This window comes from Carcharhinus amblyrhynchos, chromosome 7, assembly GCF_965287045.1.
Source record: "Carcharhinus amblyrhynchos chromosome 7, sCarAmb.v2.hapA, whole genome shotgun sequence".
Classification (NCBI taxonomy): Eukaryota; Metazoa; Chordata; class Chondrichthyes; order Carcharhiniformes; family Carcharhinidae; genus Carcharhinus; species Carcharhinus amblyrhynchos.
The window spans coordinates 23,741,471-23,765,910 of NC_137330.1; the positions used below are offsets into that span (position 1 = coordinate 23,741,471).

Here is a 24,440-nt window from a genome sequence, read left to right on the forward strand (position 1 = left end):
GAACTAAAACAAGTTTAATAAAGATTGGTGCTGTCCTGGTGGGTTTCTTTCAAAGCGGATTCAGCCTGTAATTGGATACTTTGACTTCAAACACATACTAAAGTTAATTTAATAAGCCACTGTCAATAAAATATCTCATCCCTCCCTAAAAAAAAACAAAAAAGATAGATAAACTTTTGCAAACATGGGGAAAGAGTGAAAGTCAGTCTTTGAGAACTACAATCAATATGATAATGACCACTCTTGGGTGATTGTCAGTCTTTTGCATGCTTCATATTTCAAACAATTTATTGTTAGTGCCAAGCGCTCATCCATAGCAGATGTATGTTTGAACCATATGTTTTGACACATTTTAAGTTTTCCTTGTGGGTCAGGAAGTTTCCTCCCATTTGCTTTGCCCAACCCCTCTCCCCAGTCATGGCCAGCACATCCCCCGCAGCTTGCTTCCACAGTCAGAGGCTTTTACCACACCCATCCTTCCTGATCACAGCACCCCTCATTCACCCTCTACCTCTGCCATTCCTCAAATATGGCCAGACCTTTGCCTATCTCCTGAACTGCGGCTCTCTCCCCATCCTCCAGTGAACTAAACCCATGAGTTCTCTCACCAGATACCCTCTGCCCACCTGCCACCCAGGAGGTCAATCTTGCCAGGAGTCTCACCAGGTGCACCCCTGTCAACAAGACTGGCAGTTGCTTGAAATAGCTGAGCTCATCACCGGCCACCTACAAAGCCTTCCTGTACCCCTGTAGAAATCAAAGTGCTACAGAGATTACGCTTCTTTTAACAATACAGTAGATTGCACTCATAGATCAGTCCCTACTAACTTTCATAATGTAAGTGCGTGAAATAAAGATGCTGATAAAAGAACAAATTTGGCAGAACAGATTTGGAAAGAACAGATTTGGCAGAAATCATAGTAGGAGGGATTACTATTTAAAGGGCGAAAAGCTGCAGCATGCTATGGTGCAGAGGGACCCGGGGGTCCTTGTGCATGAGTCGCAAAAACCCAGTCTGCAGGTGCAGCAGGTGATCAAGAAGGCAAATGGAATGCTGGCCTTTATAGCGAGGGGGATAGAATATAAAAGCAGGGAGGTCTTGCTGCAACTGTACAGGGCACTGGTGAGGCCGCAGCTGGAGTACTGTGTGCAGTTTTGGTCGCCACACTTGCGCAAGGATATTTTGGCCTTGGAGGGAGTGCAGAGGAGGTTCACTAGGCTGATACCAGAGATGAGGGGGTTGGACTATGAAGAGAGACTAAATAGACTGGGTCTGTACTCGTTGGAGTTTAGAAGGATGAGGGGGGATCTTATAGAGACGTATAAGATAAAGAAAGGGATGGATAGGGTAGAGGTAGAGAGATTCTTCCCGCTCAGAAAGGACAGCAGGACTAGAGGGCACAGCCTCAAGATTAGGGGGGCGCAGTTTAGAACGGAGTTGAGGAGGAACTTCTTCACTCAAAGGGTGGTGAATCTTTGGAATTCTCTGCCCATTGAAGTGGTGGAGGCTACCTCGCTAAATATATTTAAGTCACGGGTAGATAGGTTTTTGACAGACAAGGGAATTGAGGGTTATGGGGAGAAAGCGGGAAAGTGGAACTGATCCACTTCAGATCAGCCATGATCTTATTGAATGGCGGGGCAGGCTCGAAGGGCTAGATGGCCTACTCCTGCTCCTATTTCTTATGTTCTTATGTTCTGAACAAAACTTTAGAAACAAAGCTTTGAAACAAAGCTTTAGAAGCTTACGGAAGTAATCTGTTATCGTGCATGAACAAGAGGAGAATCATGCTACAATACAATAGGCGGGATTCTCCAATCTCATCCCTGGTCGCCCTGCTGCAAGTGAGAAGCATTCCAGCCAAATTCACTCACTTTGAGCAGCACCGGAAAGATTTTCAGTGAATGGCTTAATTCCAAACTGATTTCCACTGATGCAGCCAGCATTCACTCACACCGTGTATCCATTGAGCACATGGTAACATTAATTTTAGCTTCCTTACCATATCCAATGGGTAATAAAATCTTCCACGAACAATCCAGGTTGCTTGGATAATTTCCAGGAAATCCTGGACTCAGGATGACATTATTCATGTCAGTCAATATCCCTCCGCATCTGGCTGATTAATAAGACAAAAAAAAATAATTTATTCCATACAGTTCCTCCAAGGTCTTGATGCTGCCCTTACATAAATTACTTCCCTTTAATTATCAGAATTGCAGTCAGCTAAGGCTTTTCATTGAACAAGTTCAAAGTGTAAAACATTTGAAATTAAACCTCACATTCTTGCTGAAGTTCAATTTGTAATTTAGCCTCAATTACAACTTGTATTTATCTGGCGCCTTTAACATCCCTTGTCTGCACCACAACAGGTGCCATTGTAAGCTTTAATCTTTTAACATAAACAGTTTGTACAATATCTACCTGAGAGACACTGGTAGTTTATTGGAGCTTGGAACAATTCTATTTTACACGTATACCAGTGGCACATTGGTCAGTAGATTTGCATGCTGGCACAATCAGGACATCCCTAGGACCCAAACACATTGCACCCAGTGACTGGCATGCTTTCCTCTCTCTGACAGACAATGTGGTGCATAACTGGAGGCAGCAGCACATCACCAGTGGGGAGAGGCAGGACTTCTCATTCCTATTTCAATAGAGAAGACAGTGCTCACCATCACAGAAGGATAATGATTAAGGCTGTGGCCAGCAGCAGGTTTGGAGTCTATGAAGCTAACCATACGCTCATACCTAATCCTTCCTTCCACTTCCTCTTCATCACTCAATCTCTTCTGATTTACAAGTTGCAGATGGTGTAAGCAATGCAGCTCTGATTTGTCCCCCTTCCTTATACCTAGAAGCTCACCCTTGTGCCTTTCTTATTTCAGACACCCAAGAACTGCCACCTCACCAGACAGTGACAGAAGACAAAGAAATGGAAAGTCTGGAAAACAACAATGAAGAAGAAAAAGTGTCTCTCACTCACAACTACCAACTCCAGTACTGATACAGGATAGCTTCGAGGTGGGATATGTAATCAGATAACAAACTCAAGTGGCCTGCAATCAGCTGGCAAAGGTACTAGCTTGACAGAGGATGAGGTCGCATGATTTGTGCTGCAGGGCATTCTGATGAGGACTTTTATATGGGTGACCTCAAGGCGGCAGCTGCTAGATATGCACACAGAATAACTCAGTGTGTTGACCACATATTTTTTGGCAGCCTGCATATTTTAAAGAGCATTGAGTCATCTGGTGCCAACTTGGTGTAAAACTTTGTGAAGAGATTGGATCCTATTTTTTCCTATATAGGAATGGTGGCCAACTCCATGAGGCATTTTTGCAAACCCAACTACAATGCAGGGTCTGGCATTTGAGATTTCAGCTCAATTTTCAGTGCAAACAGAAGGCACCCAACATCTGGCTGCTGCAGGAGAAGCTTCAGACTGAAGCCACACAAGCCCGGCTTTCTGTTATGCAGATGTAGATGATTGCTGTCATGGTTGTGGATACCAGTGCTCAAAGGACCTCTCAACAATGAAGATTACCTCAACTGCTGAGGCACCATCCAGGTGAATGGCAGTGGTTCTGTGGAGCACAAATCAGCTGTTCTGGCTTAGATAACCTGTTATCAGGTTTTGCTCTGATTCTACAAAACAAACTCAGAACAGACCAGGAATGGATCCCCTGGCAATTTTCAATTTGCAGCTATTAGAAAGTATCTTCTCCAACAAATTTCATTCAAATATTTGCACTTTACAAAGTCCAAATATTTAAATCCAGAATGGAATTAATTTAACGTGATTCTTCAGAAAACAATTAGCAGTTTAAAGCTAGTTCAGTTATCAATAGAAAAAAAGGTGGATACCAGATTCAATCCCAGTCCATATTGAGTGACTTGATTGGTTTGGGCTGGCATGGACAAGATGGGCTGAATGGCCTTCTTCTGTGCTGTAAACTTTCTCTGGTTCAATGATTGGACTGGGAGTGTGAGCACTGCAAAAGTCTTTGGCATCTCTCGGCTATATCAGCATGCCATCTCAGCATTCTCACATTACCAGGTAAAATTCTGACAGGTTTATTTGGTAGCACGAGCTTTTGAAGCACTACTCCTTCATCAGGGGAGTGAAGAGTTTGGTTCACAAACAGGGCAATATATAGACACAAACTCAGTTACAAGATAATGATTGGAATGCGAGTTTTAACAGGTAATCAAGTCTTTACAGGTGCAGACAATGTGAGTGGAGAAAGGGTTAAGCACTGGTTAAGGAGGTGTGAGTTGTCTCCAGCCAGGACAGTTAGTGAGATTTTGCAAGCCCAGGCAATTCATGGGGGTTACAAATAGTGTAACATGAACCCAAGACCTCAGTTGAGGCCGTCCTCACGTGTGCAGAACTTGGCTATCAGTTTCTGCTCAGCGATTCTAGATTGTTGTGTATCACGAGGGCCGCCTTGGCGAACGCTTACCTGAAGATCAGAGGCTGAATGCCCGTGACTGCTAAAGTCTTCCCCCACAGGAAGAGAACACCCTTTCCTGGTGATCATCGAGCGGTATCCATTCATCCATTGTCATAGCGTCTGCATGGTCTCCCCAATGTACCATGCCTCGGGACATCCTTCCCTGCAGCGTATCAGCTAGACAATGTTGGCCGCGTCTCAAGAGTATTTGCCATGTACCTGATGGGTGGTGTTCTCGCCTGAGATGATGGCATCTGTGTTGGTGATCTGGCACATCTTGCAGTGGTTGTTATGACAGGGCTGTGTGGTGTCGTGGTCACTGTTTGTTGCGTACAGTAGTCTGTTTGAGGTTGCATGGTTGTTTGAAGGCAAGTAGTGGAGGTGCGGGGATGGCCTTGGCAAGATGTTTGTTTTCATGGATGACACGTTGAAGGCTCCAGAGAAGATGTTGTAGCTTCTCCGCTCCGGGGAAGTACTGGATGACAACGACACTTGACACACAACAACACAGAATCGCTGAGCAGAAACTATAGTCAAGTTCCACACACACGAGGACGGCCTCAACCAGCATCTTGGGTTGATGTCACACTATTTGTAACCCCTACAACTTGCCTGGGCTTGCAAAATCTCACTAACTGTCCTGGCTGGAGACCATACACATCTCTTTAACGCTCCCTCCATTCACATTGTCTGCACCTGTAAAGGCTTGATTACTGTTAAAACTCACATTCCGACCATTATCTTGCAATTGAGTTTGTGTCTATATATGCCCTGTTTGTGAACAAAACTCTTCACTCACCTGATGAAAGGGTAATGCTCCGAAAGCTCATGATACCAAATAAAGCTTTGGAATGTGGTTCATGTCAGACTATGGATTTCAATCTTGTGTGTGAGACTACTTACTGTGTCTACCCCAGTCCAACACCAGCAATTCCACATCATCTCAGCATTGCTCACTAAATTCCTCATGAATATTGCAGCATAATGCTTTTCATTTGTCACTTAAGATAAATACCCCAAATGAGCAAGATCTTTCCAAACTTACCAATGCAGATTGGAGGTGGATAGTTCCAGCGGCGAACAGTTCCAGGCATACAAGAAACATGGGCTTGTCCCTGGGAATTTAAAATAAATCCGACCATATACCAATTAGCAATTGTTAAAAAGCCAAGACATTTCCGGGCAAACTAATGTCTTTAATATTAGACTTTGATTTTTATTACTGCATTCCAAAGGGAAAATTGATAAACAGTGACTACATTACTTGCCGCCAAAGGATTAATAAATTATTGCACTGGTGATGAGCCTTTAAGATCCGAATATCTAACACCAGAGGTTTTGCATATTGATAAGGTCAATTGAAGATAAATGTATCATTTGCAGGGAACAATAATGAAATAGATTGGAAGAGAAAAGACTGAGATCTTGTTGTGCACAGATCACTGAAGGTCCATAAGTAATGTAGATGAGGCTAAAATGTTGTTGAGTTGTAAGAATAGTTGTAATTACAGTTTCACTGTGAGTCAAAGGACACCATTGTATCATTCTGCAGATTACTGGTTAGACTACATTCGGATCACTGTACCCAGTTTTGCTATCCCCCCGCATGTATTGGGTGAGCTTAAAGAACTTGAGCTACACAGATAGACATTTGCAACTTTGTGTAGTTAACTTAGAGCAGCACAGACTTAAATGTAACCTGACAGAGGTTTATAAAACAATGCAAGGGCTTGAAAGACCCCCATTGGTAGATAATTCCAGTTTAATTCCAGGGACTGCTGCTAAGTGGGAAGCTTTCAGAAGTGCGAAGCTTTCAGAAGTGCGTTAACCAGGATAAGCAATATCCTTTTAGAATAAAGAGCAACATTTAGAAGTCGGATACCCTGGATGACTTGGGATATTGAGGCCCTTGTCAAGAAGGAGGGGGAGGCATATGACATGCATAGGCATCTAGGATCAAGTAAACCCCTTAAAGAATGTAGAAGTTTTCAGAGTAGAGTTGAGAGAGAAATCAGGAGGGCACTAAAGGGGACACGAGATTACTTTGGCGGATAAGGCAAAGGAGAATCCAAACAGCTTCTACAAATACATAAAGGGCAAAAGAGTAACTAGGGAGATAGTAGAGCCTCCTAAGGGTCAACAAGGTCATCTACGTGGAGATCCACAAGAAATAGGTGAGATCCAAAATCAATTCTTTCTCAGCAGTATATACTGATGAGAAATAATGGATGTTAGGAAACTTGGGGAAATAAACAGTGATGTCTTGCGGAGTGTACATATTACAGAGGAGGTGGTGCTGGAAGTCTTAAAGCACATCAAGGTAGATAAATCCCTGGGACCTGATGAGGTATATACCAGGACATTATGAGAGGCTAAGGAGGAAATTGCGGGTCCCCAGCAGAGATATTTGGATCGACAACCATAGATGAGGCATCTGAAGATTGGAGGGTGGCAAATGTTGTGCCTTTGTTTCAGGAGGGCTGCAGGGAAAAGCCTGGGAACTAAAGGCCAGTGAGCCTCACGTCTGCAGTGGGTAAGTTGTTAGAAGATATTCTGAGAGACAGAGAGAGACAAAGACTGATTAGGGACAGTCAGTATAGCTTTGTGAGTGGCAAAATCATGTCTCATAAATTTGACTGAGTTTTTTGAAGGGGTAACCAAAAAGGTAGATGAGGGCAGTGCAGTCAATGTTAGCAAGGCACCTACTGCATGGTAAGTCGTTGCAAAGATTAAATCTCATAGAATCCAGGATGAGGTAGCCTATTGGATACAAAATTGGCTTGATGATATAAGGCAGAGCATGGTTGTAGAGGGTTGATTTTCAAACTGAAGGCCTGTGCCATAAGGATCGGCGTTGGGTCCACTGTTATTTATATTAATGATTTGGATGAGAAATTTAGTAGGCATGGTTAGTAAGTTTGCAGATGACTCCAAGATTGGTGGCATAGTGGACAGCAAAGAAGGTTATCTGGGATTGCAATGGGATCTTGATCAATGGGTCAGTAGGCTGATGAATGGCAGATGGAGTTTAATTTGGATAAATGTGAGGTGATGCATTTTGGTAGATTGAGCCAGTCAATGGTCGGGCATTGGGAAATGTTTTAGAACAAAGAGATCTCGGGGTACAGGTTCATAGCTCCTTCAAAGTGACGTCGCAGGTGAACAAAGTGGTGAAAAAGACATTTGGCATTCTTGGTTTCATTGGTCAGAACATTGAATACAGGGGTTGGGACATCTTGTTGAAGTTGTACAAGACATTGTTAAGACCACACTTGGAGTACTATGTACAGTTCTGGTCACCCTATTATAGAAAATATGTTATTGATCTAGAAAGAACGCAGAAAAGATTTATGAGGATGTTACCGGGTCTTGACGGGTTGAGTTATAAGGAGAGGTTGGATAGACAGGGACTTTATTCCCTGGAGCACAGGAGGCTCAGCGGTGATCTTGTAGAGGTCTTTGAAATAATGAGGGGCAGAGATAAGTTAGATTCTCAACATCTTTTCCCAAAGGTAGGGAAGTCTAAAACTACAGGGCATAGGTTTAAGGTGAGAGGGGAGAAATCCAAAAGGGCCTGGGGGGAACAATTTTCTCACACACAGGGTGGTCGGGAACGAGCTGCCAGAGGCAATAGTAGAGGCAGGTACAATTTTATCTTTCAAAAAGCATTTACACAGGTACATGGGTAAGACGGGTTTTGAGGGATGCGGGGCGAATGCAGCCGGTTAGGACGAGCTCAGTGATAAAAACTGGGCGGTATGAACAAGTTGGCCAAAGAGCCTGTTTCCATACTATATGGCTCTCTGACAGAGAGAGCCAGATAACATGAGGGCAGGAATGAGCTGAATGTTAGACAATTCTTCTTTGCCCAGCATGATGAGCCTTTGATGTATATTGCTGCTGGTGTCGTGGGTACTGAGTCTCTGCACATCAAGAGGGAGCTGGACTTGTTCCTAATCGTAACAGAAATCACATTACAGAGAAGGTAAATTGACTTTAGAGGTAGACGTGTCCATGAAATCTCTTAAGTTTGATCTTAATGGTGGTGGTTTCAGGAGGCATTTTCAGACGGAAATTTTGCACAATGCTCCTTCCATTATTATTTCCACCCAGGTGATTACATTTCTTTGCAGGTGGGGTTGCAAGAATAAGTATTTAGCTATGATGATCCAACCAACATGAGGTGAGGCAGGCTTGATGGATATGTTGGTGTTTTCTTGTCAATCAAGTTTGTAACAACAGATCAATGCTTTTTCCATTAAGTAGAAAAATAATGTAACATAGAATACGTTATGCTATGTGTGGATAACCAGTAGTTACTGGATGCATTGTGATACTTTTTGAGCGGATATTTTTGTATGATTTTCTACCTGTCCACAGATCAGAGAGAAAAGGAAAATAAATACTTTTCAATACCAATTTCTCCATCCGTGTTCATAAGTTTGGGCCCATGAAAATGTCGATAAAGGCGCATGCGTGCTGAATTAAAATCTTACTGAAGTTTTGGTGTCACCATTTCAGCTGGGAGCTTGCTAAGCATTCTTCCTATCATAAATAATCTACCTGTCATCAGTAAATATTTAAAGAGTTTCCCTTGTTATTTTTCATTTAGAGGTCACAAGTGCACAAAACTGCATATAACTTTGTACGGAAGCACATACGAGGTAGAACTGCTTAATAATAATGTATTTTAATGAAGCAGCAGGAACCACCCCCAGGCTCCAAGATTTAGCAGCACAATTCCAAAGATCTCAAATATCATCATTATTCTGCACAGCAGCAAAAAAGAAATCTCGGATGTACCTGTCTTAAAAGGGCAAAATAATATTGAACCTACAATTTCCTAATCACAGAGCAAGTTACTGCTCAATAAACTAGCAGTAATCGCATCATATTAATGAATTTTTCTCTGTGAATATCATCACCAATCAACAAATGGACATGCACCAAATGCTGACATTTCCATTGCCAGTGGCTGTCACTACATCTCACCAAAGGTGAAAAATCAAGACGCTGCTCAGATTTCCTGATGGAAGTGTCATGAATTGTAAGTTCAGCCGCTGAACACAATATTTCCCCTTTTTGTAGGGGTGGGAATGGGGGCAGTACGCATTTCATACATGCATGATTCATGGTAATTTAAACGGCCAGCTTCCTCCACTGAAGTCAGATTTTTGTATTCCAGAAGTAGAGAAGACCTGGTAAGAGCTGGTCTGAACTTTGTGTGTTTCTTTGGATTGCTAAGAGTGCTGCGTTGGAGAAGAGGTAAGGTTTGCCCTTTGGACCTGGTTCTGGGGCACCTTCTGGGAGGGGGAATGAGTCCTTTGAGCAAGGTCAGGTGTCCTTCGAAATTATTAAAACAGGCATCAGTATGCATAGAAAGTGAATAAACTCATGGATTGTCAATACTCAAAAATGTTAAGAGGACTTGTCAAAAGCATCCATCAAACAGAACTATCATTTAAAAATCCTGCCTTTAAATCTTTGAAAACAATGTTGGAGTGTTAAAAAAACATTGCTTGCTATTTCAGTCTGTCTGCTGATATATCCTGCGGCTTCCATTCCTGGATTAGTGAGGCGTGACTGATTTCACAGCCATCCATTATTACAGTAGGGTGCCTGCCATTTCAGTTTGATTGACTGCTACAGCTGGGACTATGAATTCCAATGCTTGCTGTCAGAAGGAAACGTGCACCTGTATAAACAAATGTTTATTGTTATCGGGCTTTGTGTCGTCAAAATAATGCTAATGCAGTGAATTGCCTTTATACGAATGTGATTTTTCAATCCAGTGCAGGCTGCAATAAACACGTGGGAACTTTATTTTAGAAAACTTTATTTTCACTCATCTATGCATGAGTCCTGAGGTCTGCCCATACTGGGTACCAGGTGAGCATGGGAGGCTTACGGTGGTGAGTTGAGGGGCATGGTTTGACACGAGCTGGTATGAAGTTAGCAAAGAAGAGAGATGGGGGTGGGTATAGGGCAAAGGTTGACATGGAGGGGTGTGGAAGTCATGGGGATATGTTAGTCCCCGCAGATTTATGAGTGGTTCTAGGAAGTGGGTACAGTGAATGAAATGGCATGGATGGAGCATGGAATGTGTATGTGGGTGTGAAGTGTGGAGTTTGCACATTCTCTCCATGTCTATGTGGGTTTCCTCCAGGTGCACTGGTTTCCTCCTTCAGTTAAAGGTATGCAGGTTAAGCAGATTGGCCATGCTAAATTGCCCCATCGTGCCCAAAGATGTGAAGGTTAGGTGGATTAGTCATGGTAAATGTGCAGGGTTCCAGAGATAGGGCAGAGGAGAGGAAGGGATGTTCTTTCGGAGAGTCAGTCCAGACTCAATGGGTCGAAAGGCCTCTTTCTGCACTGTAGAGATTCCAAATGGAGCAGTGAGTTTTCTCAATCCAAAACAATCTTCTAAGCAAATTAGGGCGGTGATTTTACATTGCATTTCATGAAGTTTAAAGCACACAAGCAGACCACTCAGCCTACCTTGTGGCTGTTTATCCTCCAAAATGATTTTCCTGTCACCTGACTGTCTTACTTTATTGACCCGTAGTTTTGGGCTCATTCACTCGTGGAAACAATAATTTCATATTCATGAGCTAACACCTGCCATCAAACTGCAGCGGGGGGGGAGTCTGCACTTCATCAAATGTATTTGATTCAATACAAATCCATTTATCAAATATACTCAAATAATCATACTGTGGAAACATTGCTGGACCTTGTGTGACCTTCTACATTTATGACCATTCAAAACTTATTCTCAATAACCAAGGAGATTAAACTATAATGAAGTTACAAAATGATTGATTATTCCATCCTTCAATAAGATGAAAATTATGCTTTTATGCTTAGTCCCTTAATTTTTGAAAAACTTCAAAATCCTTTTTGAAAAAAGCATTGTAATCATGAAACAAAATCATGTGATGTTAATAACATTTCTGCCTGAGAAATTATTTTATTTTCAGAAAAATGCTTCCCTTTGAAGCTTTGTACAAGGTAGTGGGCCGCAAATCATTTTAAACGGTTCAAAGTCGAGTGTGGCAGCGAGTACATTATGTTAAAAAGGCACTGCTGAGAACATAATGTTCCATTTTTTACATCCTGCATGATAATATTTTTAAGGACGTAAAATAGACAAGTTCTTTCTTTGAGAGCTGCACAAACTGACAATTATGTGACTAGCACATTCAATGGAAACCAGAATAAAACAAACAAAAGGCACACCCATTGTTCACTAATCACAGCTGTTAACCTTTAGACTCAGCTACTTGTCATTTTTAGTTAGGAGCTGGATGACGGAATCCCTGCAGAGTCAGATCAAGCATCTGGCTGAAAGAAAGGAAAAAAACAACAGCGACGAAAATGCCACATTTCACAAGTCCTTCTGCTATATGTATTCCCGGTCCTGTATGACTTTCTGATTGATGCTTTATGTATCCTATATATCCCGTTACTCGGGTGGAAGGCACACTGTGTGTTGGGAGCAGAAATATGGAAAGAGAAAATACATTCGTGGGCACATTTTCTGTATTCCAATTGTAATTTAAACAGATGTCACAATGGGAGGGAAAACTGAATTTTAAAAATCTGGAATCTTGACACCCAAAGTCTACAAATTAGGTTCATTTGTGCAAATCATCGGTTGCAATGACTATCCCTGGTATAATTATTCATGTGGCGCATTATAGAACTACGGTAATATAATTATGCACATCTGTGCAACGCTGCAATAAGAACCGTGTCGAAATTACACCCACGCCAATCTAGTAAGTTACACTGAAGAAATAGAGTTGATGCAAATGTGCACCCATTTCGACAGTGCAGTATTAAGAGTCACAGTAATACACAGCCACACAGCAAAATACCTCCTTGAGCTTACCTGCAGTGCATAGCCAGACTCACAGCTGAAGGACACCACATCATTAACAAAGTATCTGTCTCCAATCTTGATGCCATTGCTCGGAACCACTGGATCAGGACAAGTTGTAAGGCCAACAGCTGCAGTGAGACAATTGGAAGCAAAGGTAGTAATGAAATCTAAACATTTGGATAACTCATAATGCAATATTTCATAAAAATTATAGAACATGCAAATATGACAATCCATTTAATAACTGTTTGTTTATGCATCTGACTACATATTGGCAATATAACTAAACCCATTAAATTCATATATTTTCAGGCATGAATCCGATAATAAGAACATTGGTAAGTATTTTCTTCTTGATGAATAATAACAAAAGAAAAATATGATGCTAGAATTTGAAACAGGAAGACACGTTAACGAGTATGGCTCTTCATTAGAATCGCTTTATTCGAATTTTCTGCTTTTATCTGAAAATGAATATCCAGCTATGTCTGATCAAAACAGCAAGTTTGTCACTTTATGTTGCTTTCCTCGCAATATTCTCAGCTGGCGGCACTCCTTTGGTGAAGATGGAAGCCCTTATTCCAAAGTCTCTCATTTTCAGTGTACAAATGCAAGCTCGCGAGCAACTATTTTAATAATGTGATGAGTGCATTTATTTAATACATTCCACTCAGTAACCACAAGAGCCCAATTAATAGATGACAAGTGGTAATCAAGTGTTGGGTGAAGAACACCACCAGGGGAAATAACAACACGGGAATAGGCTGTCAACTGATTTTGGGTTTTTTTGCTGCCAAGTTATTCAGCTGCTTGTTCCTACGCAATGGATTTCAGCATTTAGACCCTGGGATGTTCTGTAAAATAAGCTCTCATTTAACTCCATGGAGGGAGTGGAAAGGTATTTGAAAACAGTGAAGTGTGTATTGATTTGACATAATCAACATTAATATTTCCATTCTGTCAAAATACAAGGGATTAGAGATGAGCTATAGTTGAAATTTCCATCTACCTGCCTGATGCATTCCACCTCATCTCTTTGCACTCAGGCACTTTTAGTGGCTCCTGCAAGACTTGCTGCTCTACCAGCACCCATTTATTGGTAAAATAAGAGCAAAAGAAATAGGAGCAGCAGGAGTTCATTCAACCTCCTGCCTGCGTCATTATTCAATAACATCAAGGTTGATCTGATTGTGACCTTACTCCACTTTCCTGTCAGCCTTCATAAACCACTGATTCCCTTTTCGATCAAAGATTTTCTCATTCTATGTTTCACCAAACATTCTCTGAGTATCGAAGGGCCATAGAACTTTACTAAACATTCTGCAACCCAATTTCTGAAGCACAAATCAAACAAGTGCCAGACATGTCGAAAACTGAGCGGGTTACAGAAAATAAAGCACCAAATGATGCAAGCCTCCTAACTCACAAACACTACACCAGGTGCAATTAAGTCATGTTGGCTTGACACAAGTGATTTATTTTTAATTAAACACAATTCTCAATATGTAAGTGAGATAATTATTTTTAGTTTAGATTATCCTTTCGTTGATTTCCAGCTGGACCGACCAACGCAGGTGCTATGAGGCCACAGTGGAACATGTGATGAAATATAAAATGGCCCAAAAATCAGTCTTTTTGACAGAAAGGTGGTTTGTCAGAAATGAATGTTTGCTCATCTATTAAACTACTGAGCTTGCAAAATGCCAAAGGTAGCTTAATAGAGGATCAGACAAGACGTCTATCCATGAACATGTTTTTTTACAAAAGAAAGATGTATTTAATTGTTCTCAACACTAATATCTATTATTTGAATTTTTATCTCTTTCCCCCATCCAGGACCACTGGTACTTAAACACCAGCGAAGCAGGTGATGTGTTATTAGCTATGCCACCCTATTGCACTCCCACTAGTTACTGGCAGCATGATCAGCAACAGAAAGATCAGTCCACCTGAGGACGACTGTATTACCCTGCAGAAATTATCGCTGGGCAATCCAACAGAAGCACATGTTGATTACAGAGGGAAAATGATCTACAACATTATAACCTAGAGTATCTCCATTTTGTTCAGAATTCATATCCCCAAAGCGATCAGAACTCAAATCACAACTCTGCACAATTTGGACAGATGGATTGAAAGTGCTGGAGAAAGTGGACAAATGGAATAGGCCATCAACTCATCATTTTAGCTCGATTGAAATCCAAGTTCTGAAAATAAAACACTGGTGTTGAGCTCCATCGTGTGACAAATTTCTTTCTTCGACAAATAACTAAAAGATCATTTAAATACATATCTCTGTTTGTATGTATAACTGGGCATTGTAAAGAAGGAACAAAGATTATAAAACTAAGAAGAACTGCAGAATCTGTGAAGGAAGAAAAGCCCCAAGGATACAGAGGATGGGATATTCTGGGTCCTTCCACTTAGAGGTTCTTCTGTCTCTGCTGTGATCAACATGAATTTGGAATGGATTCGCTGTGGGAAAACCTGCCGTGATTGGGCTGGAGAAATCTCAACATATGTCAGACCTTAGGGAAAAAAAATGATTGGTCAGGTGACAGAACATTTTACTGGTAATTGATAATAAATTATAGCAATTATATTTTCTTTACATCTAAGCAAAGCGCCAGGGGCAGTGACCAGGCAGTACCAGAAGTTGTGCGGAGCATTTTGGAGGAAACTCCTGTGTATTGGGCAGCTTTTAAAAATGGTGCCCTGATCCTCGAGTTACTAACTTGCTGATGGTGCAGGGGAATCTGAGGCTGCCCTGCTAGTGAAATGTTTTGCAACCTGACTTTTGTTTTAATCCCAACCTCTACAGCGGAGAAAACCGTTGTTGCTATCAGTGGCTTCAATCCCACTTTTCCCATCTGTTACCTGTCCTTGTCAATGTCTGCAAAAGCTTCACTTTTTGCTGAAAATGCAGAAGTGGAGGAAAATTGGAACGAAAAGCAAGGATGATGTTTGGGGTGTTTCACCAGAACGATCGACTGGACTCTCATGCTAAGTTTACTTTAAGGGGCTGGCACACACAAGGCTAACATGGAACTGCATATAGCATTGATAACACAGCACTCTAAGAGAACACATGACATGCAATTCACAGTCAATGTGATGGTGGACAAGGCAGTGTGCAGACCTAAATATGGAAACAGCTCCCAGATTGAACACTTTGCTATATATTTGTAATTTGTTCAAGTAGTAATAAAGACTTACAGCGAGCATACTTTAGACTATGAATACATCATTGAAATTTGAACTGGAATTTTACCAGTTCACCCCGCCCACTGATGGGCAGTGCAAACCAGTAAACTCATACCAGAGCTGAGAAGTCAGGATCGGGCCTGATTTCTCGGCTCTCATGATCTTATGAGAACTGGATTTCTGGCAAAGTTAGCCTCTCGCTGGAAATGGGTCGGGGCTAATGATGAGCCCCATACCACCCGGGCTGCATTTCCGGGTAGTGTGGGGCTCGTGATCAGCTACGGGCCCCTGAAATTACAGTGGAGGGAGGGGGCTGTGTTCAGGGTCCTGCAACAGCAGAGGCCTGACAGTTCTTTCTCTGTTTGTCAAACTTCTGCTATTGCTATTGACACAGAGCTCTACACATGCACAATAGCTCCCCCGGCAGGTTGGCTGGTGAGTTAAGCTCTGCCCACTACCTGTAGCAGCTAGAAATAGTCTAGCCCACATTTTCAATGCCTGTGCCCAAAAAACGGATGTGCAACTCTCACATTTTCATGCTAGCTGGATACTTCTCTCAAAATTCCCCCCTTAGTGTCAGGAACAATGCATCGCTCTAAATTTTATATTTTGGTGTTAAGATGATGAGGCCTGGTTTTAGCTTTGTTAGCGCGAGTGGGCGAAATGACCACTACGGACTCAGGGCGAAGTTCAATAATGGCACAGCTTTATTTTCTTTTACGTCGACGGAGAAGTGCAGTCAGGACATACAATCGGACTGTCCCAAAAGCGCTCTGTCATTCCCTCGCAGCAGGCTATAGTTATACCTGAACTTTGGAGCAGCATACGATTCAAATGCTAATACTTTATTTACAGTATTTGACCTTAGCCATTCTATCTTGATGTTTCCAAGTGTTGAGGAAATTGTTTTAGGTGTGTGTTAATTGTTTTGTCTGATTGGTTACTTAATAGTCTAGAATCTCCGGGGTTTGAACCATAGGTGTGTCATTGATCTCAAAAGAGGTTCTGAGGGGCCAGGAATGTTACCTTAACTATGCTAATTTTAGGTGTCTCCATGGATTGTTTGACCGTTTAAAGGTGCTGATTTTGATGGGGTGGAGATTTAGTTCCTGTAGGTGCCATCCTGTCCAGCTTCCCTTACATGCTAGCCCTCATTTGCATTCTAAAAGCATGCTCTTGCCTACTGATCAGTGTCTGCTACTTTGTGATTCTTAGTGGAGGGGCTCTGAGGGTAGCTTTAGTTTGCTTCCATTTCGTGTGCCCAATTTCATAAAATTTGTGGTCCGATAATGGCTTCATTTAAAGGTTTTTGTGAGAGGGGAGCCGAGAAGTCTGGTGCCCTGTTTGTATATATGCATTTTCAATAAGGTTTTACCTCTGCTGATGTGAAAGGATAGGTTACCAAGGGGTTAGTAGCTTTGTGAGGTTAAAAAAGAAACCAAGTAGAAAAAACTATGCTGTTGTCTGGTGACAGGGGTCCTGAAACCTTTAACGAGAGGCAGGGAAATATAGACGGTCAGTTTGTATGTGTATATCAGATAGTGCAGGCACAAGGTCTATTATCTCTAATAAGAAGTCCCACAAGTTTTCTGGGCTGTGTTTCTGGAACTCATGTCTTTGTTATGCATTTTAAGGAACAATGAGTACAGATTGTTCTGTTTGCGAGTCGCAGGGAGAATTAGCTGCTGAAGAAAAGCATTTTTTGAATAGTCAGCAGTCCTCCAGAAGAATACTGTTTGAAAGGGAGCTAACTCAAGCAAGGAATCTTGATGTTAGATGGTGGTAAATCTTCACTGGGGTTTTGTGCCTGGAAAGGTTGGTGGCATCAAAGGAATGATGTGAGTTTAAATCATTTTCTGGTATAGATATCAAAACCTCTCCAATCTTTTTGTCTAGTGTCATATGGTTAAGTTCATGTTGTTTAATAAATGTTTTATTCTTTGTATTGGAAGTATACTGGCACACTTTTGCAAATGTGTTCAAAAATTGACCTCCGCAGTTTCTACAAGAGCAACAAAATGTTAGGATCTGCCATGCCAGGTTTCACTCTGGAGTATGACTCATCCAGTATATCATCAGCTGGATCATCATACCTACCAAGTAGCAATCAGCACCCCACAACAGCATGGAGCAGCAATCAGAGGAAATTATGGGCCCACAACCTGATTTTTTGATCAGTGATTCCTCAACTCACTCAGGGTCACTGATTATGGAATCAGCTCTGTACAATGACACTGAATTGAAAAGAATAATCATAAGAAAGCAATCTTATTGAAAGATTCAGATGACAATATAAATCAGAATAGTGAATCATAGTTAACCTGTGTGGCTATCTGAAACAGTATTTATTTTGTCCTTTAGCCAGTTTTTAGTATACATTTTGAAATCCATTATTGCATATTTTTCCAGCTGATCTATCTCCCTTTTTATTCATCTCAACCCTCAGCGTCATTATGAATACGTTATGTAGGTGGTTCCATTCATTGAGGCAGGAAAATCATCAAGTGAAGAATTTCAGCTGGAGGGCAGGTATATCAAGATAATTGGGAAATAAAGCTATTATTTCCCAATATTAGTTAAAACATTGTATTTATGTGCCCATATATAACTTATGGCATATGTTCTGATTTTCTCTCCTGTGCAGTGTAAAAGGGACAACCAGATAGGGATAGCACGGTGGCACAGTTGTTGTACTGCTGCCTCACAGCACCAGAGACCTGGGTTCCACCCAAGCCTTGGTTGCCTGTCTATGTGGAGATTGTACGTTCTCCCCGTGTCTGTGTGGGTTTCTTTCGGGTGCTCCAGTCTCCTCCCGCAATACTTAGATGTGCAGGTGAGGTGGATTAACTGCAGTGAATGCGCAAGGTTAGGGGGATTGGGCGTAGAGGAGGACTTGGGTCAGATGCTCTTTTGGAAAGTTGGTCCAGACTTGATGGGCCGGATGGCCTCCTTCAGTGCTGTAGGGATTCTATGGCTCTTGTGAAAAGAAGTGTCTATGATTCTGTGATTCTAAGCTGTCCCAAAAGCACACAATTCCAGACAAGAAGAGTTCTTACTCATTAACTACAAGCAATGTGGATAGATAGCGAAACCTTTCCAATCTTTTTGTCTCATGTAATATAACTAATTTTATCTTGTTTATTCTTTGTTTTAAAAGTGTACTGGCACTCTTTTGCAAATGTGGGGAGGTAACATCACAATCAAAACATTTTAAATGTCAAATCATGGCGAGTCGAACAGAATGGGGATTCATTTTGTATCTGTCCTTCATAACATTACTACACTTTTATAATGGCACTCAGGAAGATGTCAGTGTCATGCTTTATAAAATATCTAAATGACCTTATTTTACTCCATTTCACAACTTGCATTTCCAATACAATGTTTAGAGAGGAGAGAAATTAATTGCCTATCTGTTCAGTTATAGCCTCCAAATTGCATGGATCAGTGAAATGCCAGAATTCTATAGGGAACTGAGCTCAATAGCCTTTTTCTGATAACAATCAGAGGCCTATAAAGCAACTCATTTCTAAGCGTGGCAGTTCATAATGCAACAGTAAAGCTCTGATTTGAACGCGGGCTCTGAATCGGAGTGGCAGGGGGCAGGGAAACCTCCATGGCATCAGCCTCCTCTGAATTGCTGAGAGGCTCCTCATCTGATCAGGATGGGAAATGAGCACTCTGCCCACAATCCATTCACCAGACAAGTTCAAACAAGCACCTTGAGGTCAATTTAAAGTGGGACAGCACCTTTTAAAGTGAGGCTAAACATGTATTGCGTTCCAATATTATTTTTAACAAAGGGGATCAGACAAATAAATTGCTGGGCCCCCCTACTATTTTTTTTTCATGCCTTCTTGGAAACCCTGGTGGTGAGGGGAGGAGTAAAAAGAGAGGTACAATTGCCCTCGTGGCTTGCAAAAGAATCCCCATGGCAACTATTTATAATCTGAATGGAGAAAGCTGGCTGGCTCTGTGCCAGCAATATCACTCTCAGAGCTTGATTTCGTTGTAGAACGAGGCTTGATTATCTCACAAGGTCATCATGGGTGAGTGTAGCTCTTTATCTCTCCATCCCTCTCAATACTACTCTTTTCAACCCTCAGTCAACACTCTGAATCATTCCCTTCCCTTCAACACATCCATTCACATTCAATTTCCAAGGACACGCTACCAGCCTCACTCTCATTGCAAACAGATTCACCTCTTCCACTGCCTTCCTTACATAAACAGCATTGCCTTCTCACGTTCTCGCACCAGGACTGCTTCCTCAGTTCACATTCCACATTTGACTTTGCAGGTATAGACATCACCAGTCCACTGTCAATCCACTTCACTTCTTCCTCATCTCCCAGCAGATATGGACCAGCTGTACACATCTCTACTTATCTTAACACAGTCTTTCGCTACCGCTCTCCCCACTTTGCTCTGCAGGACAAGGCAGAACATCGTGTAAAGAAGAGGAGCAAGATTAGGAAAGAAGACCCAGTAAAAAGCGTTCATTCGTGTGCAGCACAAAGTGCTGGAGATTAGAGATCTGGACAAAGCTCGGGAAAACAAGGCTGACATATTATTTTACAAGGATGCCTGCATATCATTTGTAGTATTTCACCTATCTTGGCAAACATTCAGCAACCTTCACAACTTTAACCAGGTAATCTTCAGCCTCTTCAGACCATTCTATCTCTTATCCCTTTCCTCTTTCATTGAGATTAATCAACCATTTAAGTAGTTCAATTAGATATTTACCTGACCACCTCAGGTAAATATCAACGTAATGATCAAAGTGATGTACAATGCTGTAGAGGATCATAAACTGGGTCATGGTCCCAATGGTGGTCAGCAGCTCAGTCAGACACACCAAGGATGAGGGTTGTACACCCCTCCATAGATGCCAAAAAACTGCGCAGCTTTTTAACTCACAGCATAAATTGCTGCCGATTTAATATGAAACTGCATTGTCAGACAGACTCCGAGAGATTACAGTCAGGAGGAGCAGCAGCTGAGTGAGCTGGCACTCGAGACAATCGGTTGCTGCTACTTCATCCTTCTCAAGCCTGATTTCTGCTTCAGAAAATTCCCCCTTGCAACCAAATCTCAATCCACAGCTTCTGAGCATGTATATATGTTCTAGTCTTTGGCAATGAGCGGATGATGCAGATGCCATGAAATGTTTGACAGGGATGAGACAATCAACTCTTCTTTGTTCCCCTCCTTTTGCCCAGAGGAATGGTACAAGGGCATGATTTAGAATGATGGCAGAAGATACTCCTTAAAGTATATGGCAACTTCACACTGCAGCGTATTTCTCATTTGAAGGGAAGAATGCACATGAGGACAGGACAAAAAGGAAAAAAAAACTTTTGAGCTTGGAGGAAGCTTCTGACTTCAAACTATCCCTACAGATTGCATTTACAAAATCTTTGAGGCCATTTCTTCTGAGGAGCTGCAGGTTATGTTAATTTCCCGCTACATACAAGCATGCTGATACATGCCATTTAGCTTTGCAAGTGGGCAAAATAACAGATTAAGGAACATGAAATGTATCAACGAAATGTCCAAATGGGCAGCCATCTCATGTGCGTATGTGAATGGCAGAAGAAATGGTCTTGGTGCTGTCATATGCTATATTTATTTGCCACACGTTGAAACGCTGTCATAACAAAAGAGTCTTCCTATGAAAATATGAGTACCTAAACAGTTGCCAGAAAGTTGTATTGTCTATCTGTGATATTGCAAATAGTTTACAGTGAATTAAGATTAAGATTGACTTCCAGGCGTCATTTTAAAATGGGTAAATTATTTATTTGTGTAAATACTTATTTGTCTGTTAACCAGGCTCCCTATTCTCACTTCAAGGGCAGTATTAACACTGTCAAGCATTAAGGTTGTTTTGGTCCTGCTTTGCCCTTAACTACAACTGTGCAGCTTCTGCCAGATCTTTATCGGAAGAAGCGATCACAGTGTGGTTGAATTTAAAATACAGATGGAGAGATGGAGAAAGTAAAATCCAATACCAGTGTCTTGTGCTTAAACAAAGAAGACTACAAAGGGATGAGGGGGGCATTGGCTAAGGTAGACTGGGAGCAAACACTTTATAGTGCGACAATTGAGGAACAGTAGAGGACTTTCAAAGCAATCTTTCACAGCACTCAGCAAAATTATATACCAGTGATAAGGAAGGACTGTAGAAAAAGAGATAATCAGCCATGGATATCTAAGGAAATAAAGGAGGAGATCAAATTGAAAGAAAATGCATACAAGGCAGAAGAAATGGCCTTGGTGCTGGCATATGTGATATTTATTTGCCACAAGATAACAAAGGAGTCTTCCTATGAAAATATGAGTACCTAAACAGTTGCCAGAAAGTTGTGTTCTCTATCTATGATATTGCAAATAGAATACAGTGAAATAAGATTAAGATTAACCTCAAGGCATTACGAGTGGCAAAGATTAGTGGGAACGTAGAGGATTGGGAAATCTTGAAAGGTCAGCAGAAAGCCACGGAAAGAACTATAAAGAAAAGTAAGATGGATTATGAGAGTAAACTAGCTCAGAATATAAAAACAGACAGCAAAAGTTTCTATAAATATGTAAAGTGAAAAAGTGTGGCCAAAGCACACATTGGTCCTTTAGATAATAAGAGGGATGAAATAACTGGAAATAAGAAAATGGCTGAGGCATTGAACAGGTATTTTGTATCAATCTTCACAGTGGAAGACACAAATAACATGCCAAAAATTGATGACAGGAAGGCTGTGGCAGGTGAGGACCTAGAAACTATCATTATCACGAAAGAAGTAGTATTGGGCAGGTGAATGGGGCTAAAGGTAGACAAGTCTCCTGGTCCTGATGGAATGCATCCCAAGGTGCCAAACGAGGTGGCAGGAGAAATAGCAAATGCACTAGTGGTAATTGACCAAAATTCACTAGACTCTGGGGTGGTTCCTGCAGATTGGAAAACAGTAACTGTGATGCCCCTGTTTAATAAAGGAGGTAGACAAAAGGCGGGTAACTATAGGCCGGTTAACTTAACTTCTGTAGGAGGAAAAATGCTTGAATCTATCATCAAGGAGGAAATACTAAGACATCCGGATATAAAATGTCCCATTTGTAAGCATGGGTTCATGAAGGGAAGAACGTGTTTGACTAATTTGGTAGAATTCTTTGAGAACATCAGATGCGCGGTGGACAATGGAGAACCTGTGGATGTGGTTGGTGTACCTGGATTTCCAGAAGGCATTTGACAAGGTATCATACCAAAGACTGCTACATAAGATAAAGGTGCACGATGTTACGGGTAATGTGTTAACATGGATAGAGGATTGGTTAACAAACAGCAAGCAAAGTGGGGGTAAATGGATATTTTTCTGGTTGGCAATCAGTGACTAGTGGTGTACCTCAGGGATGTTTACAATTTATATAGATGATTTGGAGTTGGGACCAAATGTAATGTGCCAGAATTTGCAGATGACACTAAGATGAGTGGCAGAGCAAAATCTGCAGAAGACATTGAAAGTCTGCAAAGGGATATAGGTAATGGGCCAGAGTCTGGCAGATGGAGTACAATATGGAGCGGCACGGTAGCACAGTGGTTAGCACTGCTGCTTCACTACTCCAGAGTCCTGGGTTCGATTCCCGGCTCGGGTCACCGTCTGTGTGGAGTTTGCACATTCTCCTCGTGTCTGCATGGGTTTCCTCCAGTTTCCTCCCACAGTCCAAAGATGTGCGGGTTAGGTTGATTGGCCGTGCTAAGAAATTGCCCCTTAGTGTCCAGGGATGCGTCGGTTACAGGGGTTAGTGGTTATAATATGTAGGGATATGGGGGTAGGGCCTGGGTGGGATTGTGTTGGGTGCAGACTCAATGGGCCAAAGGGCCGCTTTCTGCACTGTAGGGTTCAATGATTCTAATGTTGGTAAATGTGAGGTCATCCATTTTGGTAGGAATAACAGCAAAATGAACTATTATTTAAATGGTACTAAATGCAGAGGGACCTGGGTGTCCTTGTGCAATCATAAGGAGTTGGTTTGCAGGTGCAGCAAGTAATTAATGGTATTTTGTCCTTCATTGCTGGAGGGATGGAGTTTAAAAACAGCGAGATTATGTTGCAGTTGTATACGGTGCTGGTGAGGCCACATCTGGAGTTCTGTGTACAGTTCTGGTCTCCTTACTTGAGAAAGGATATACTGGCACTGGAGGGGGTGTGGAAGAGATTCACTAAGATGATTCCAGAGTTGAGAGGATTGACTTATGAGAAGAGACTGAGTAGATTGGGGCTATACTCAATAGAATTCAGAAGAATGAGGGGAGATCTTATAAAACATATAAGATTATGAAGAGACGAGGTAAGGGAACTTGTTTCCACTGGCAAATGAAACTAGAACTAGGGAACATGGCCTCAAAATATGGGGAAGCAGTTTTCGGACTGAGTTGAGGAGGAACTTCTTCACACACAGAGTTGTGAATCTGTGGAATTCTCTGCCCTGTGAAGCAGTTACGGCTATCCCATTGAATGTCTTTAAGGCAAGGATAGATACATTTTTGAACAGTACAGGAATTAAGGGTTATGGCGAGCGGGCAAGTAAGTGGAGCTGAGTCCACAAAAAGATCAGCCATGATTTTATTGAATGGCGGAGCAGGCACGAGGGGCCAGATGGCCTACTCCTGCTCCTAATCCTTATGTTCTGATAGTTATTAAGGAAATTGGATTTGTGTTCCATTAGTTGAAGCACGGGCAGTCAGCTATTAATGCCACCAGATGTTACTGCGCTTATTTTTCTTAGTCAGTTATCTGAGGGTCAATTTGGTGTGTGAAGTTGTGTGTCTGACGATACATCCAGGCCATTACGAAGACTACCTATTTCCACCTCCATAACATCACAGGACTCG

General features: G+C 41.8%; 1 protein-coding gene across 1 annotated transcript in view; it reads right to left on the reverse strand.

Annotated features, from left to right (window-relative positions):
• The window catches only part of LOC145345358 (CUB and sushi domain-containing protein 1-like), a 1,850,124-nt gene that overhangs the window by 239,275 nt on the left and 1,586,409 nt on the right, over positions 1–24,440 (reverse strand). The window contains exons 37-39 of the mRNA XM_080193174.1: positions 12,356–12,474; positions 5,507–5,576; positions 2,004–2,120 (exon numbers count right to left, since the gene is read on the reverse strand). Of these exons, the coding sequence (XP_080049300.1) occupies positions 2,004–2,120; positions 5,507–5,576; positions 12,356–12,474 (306 nt within the window). The remainder of the gene's footprint in view (positions 1–2,003; positions 2,121–5,506; positions 5,577–12,355; positions 12,475–24,440) is intronic.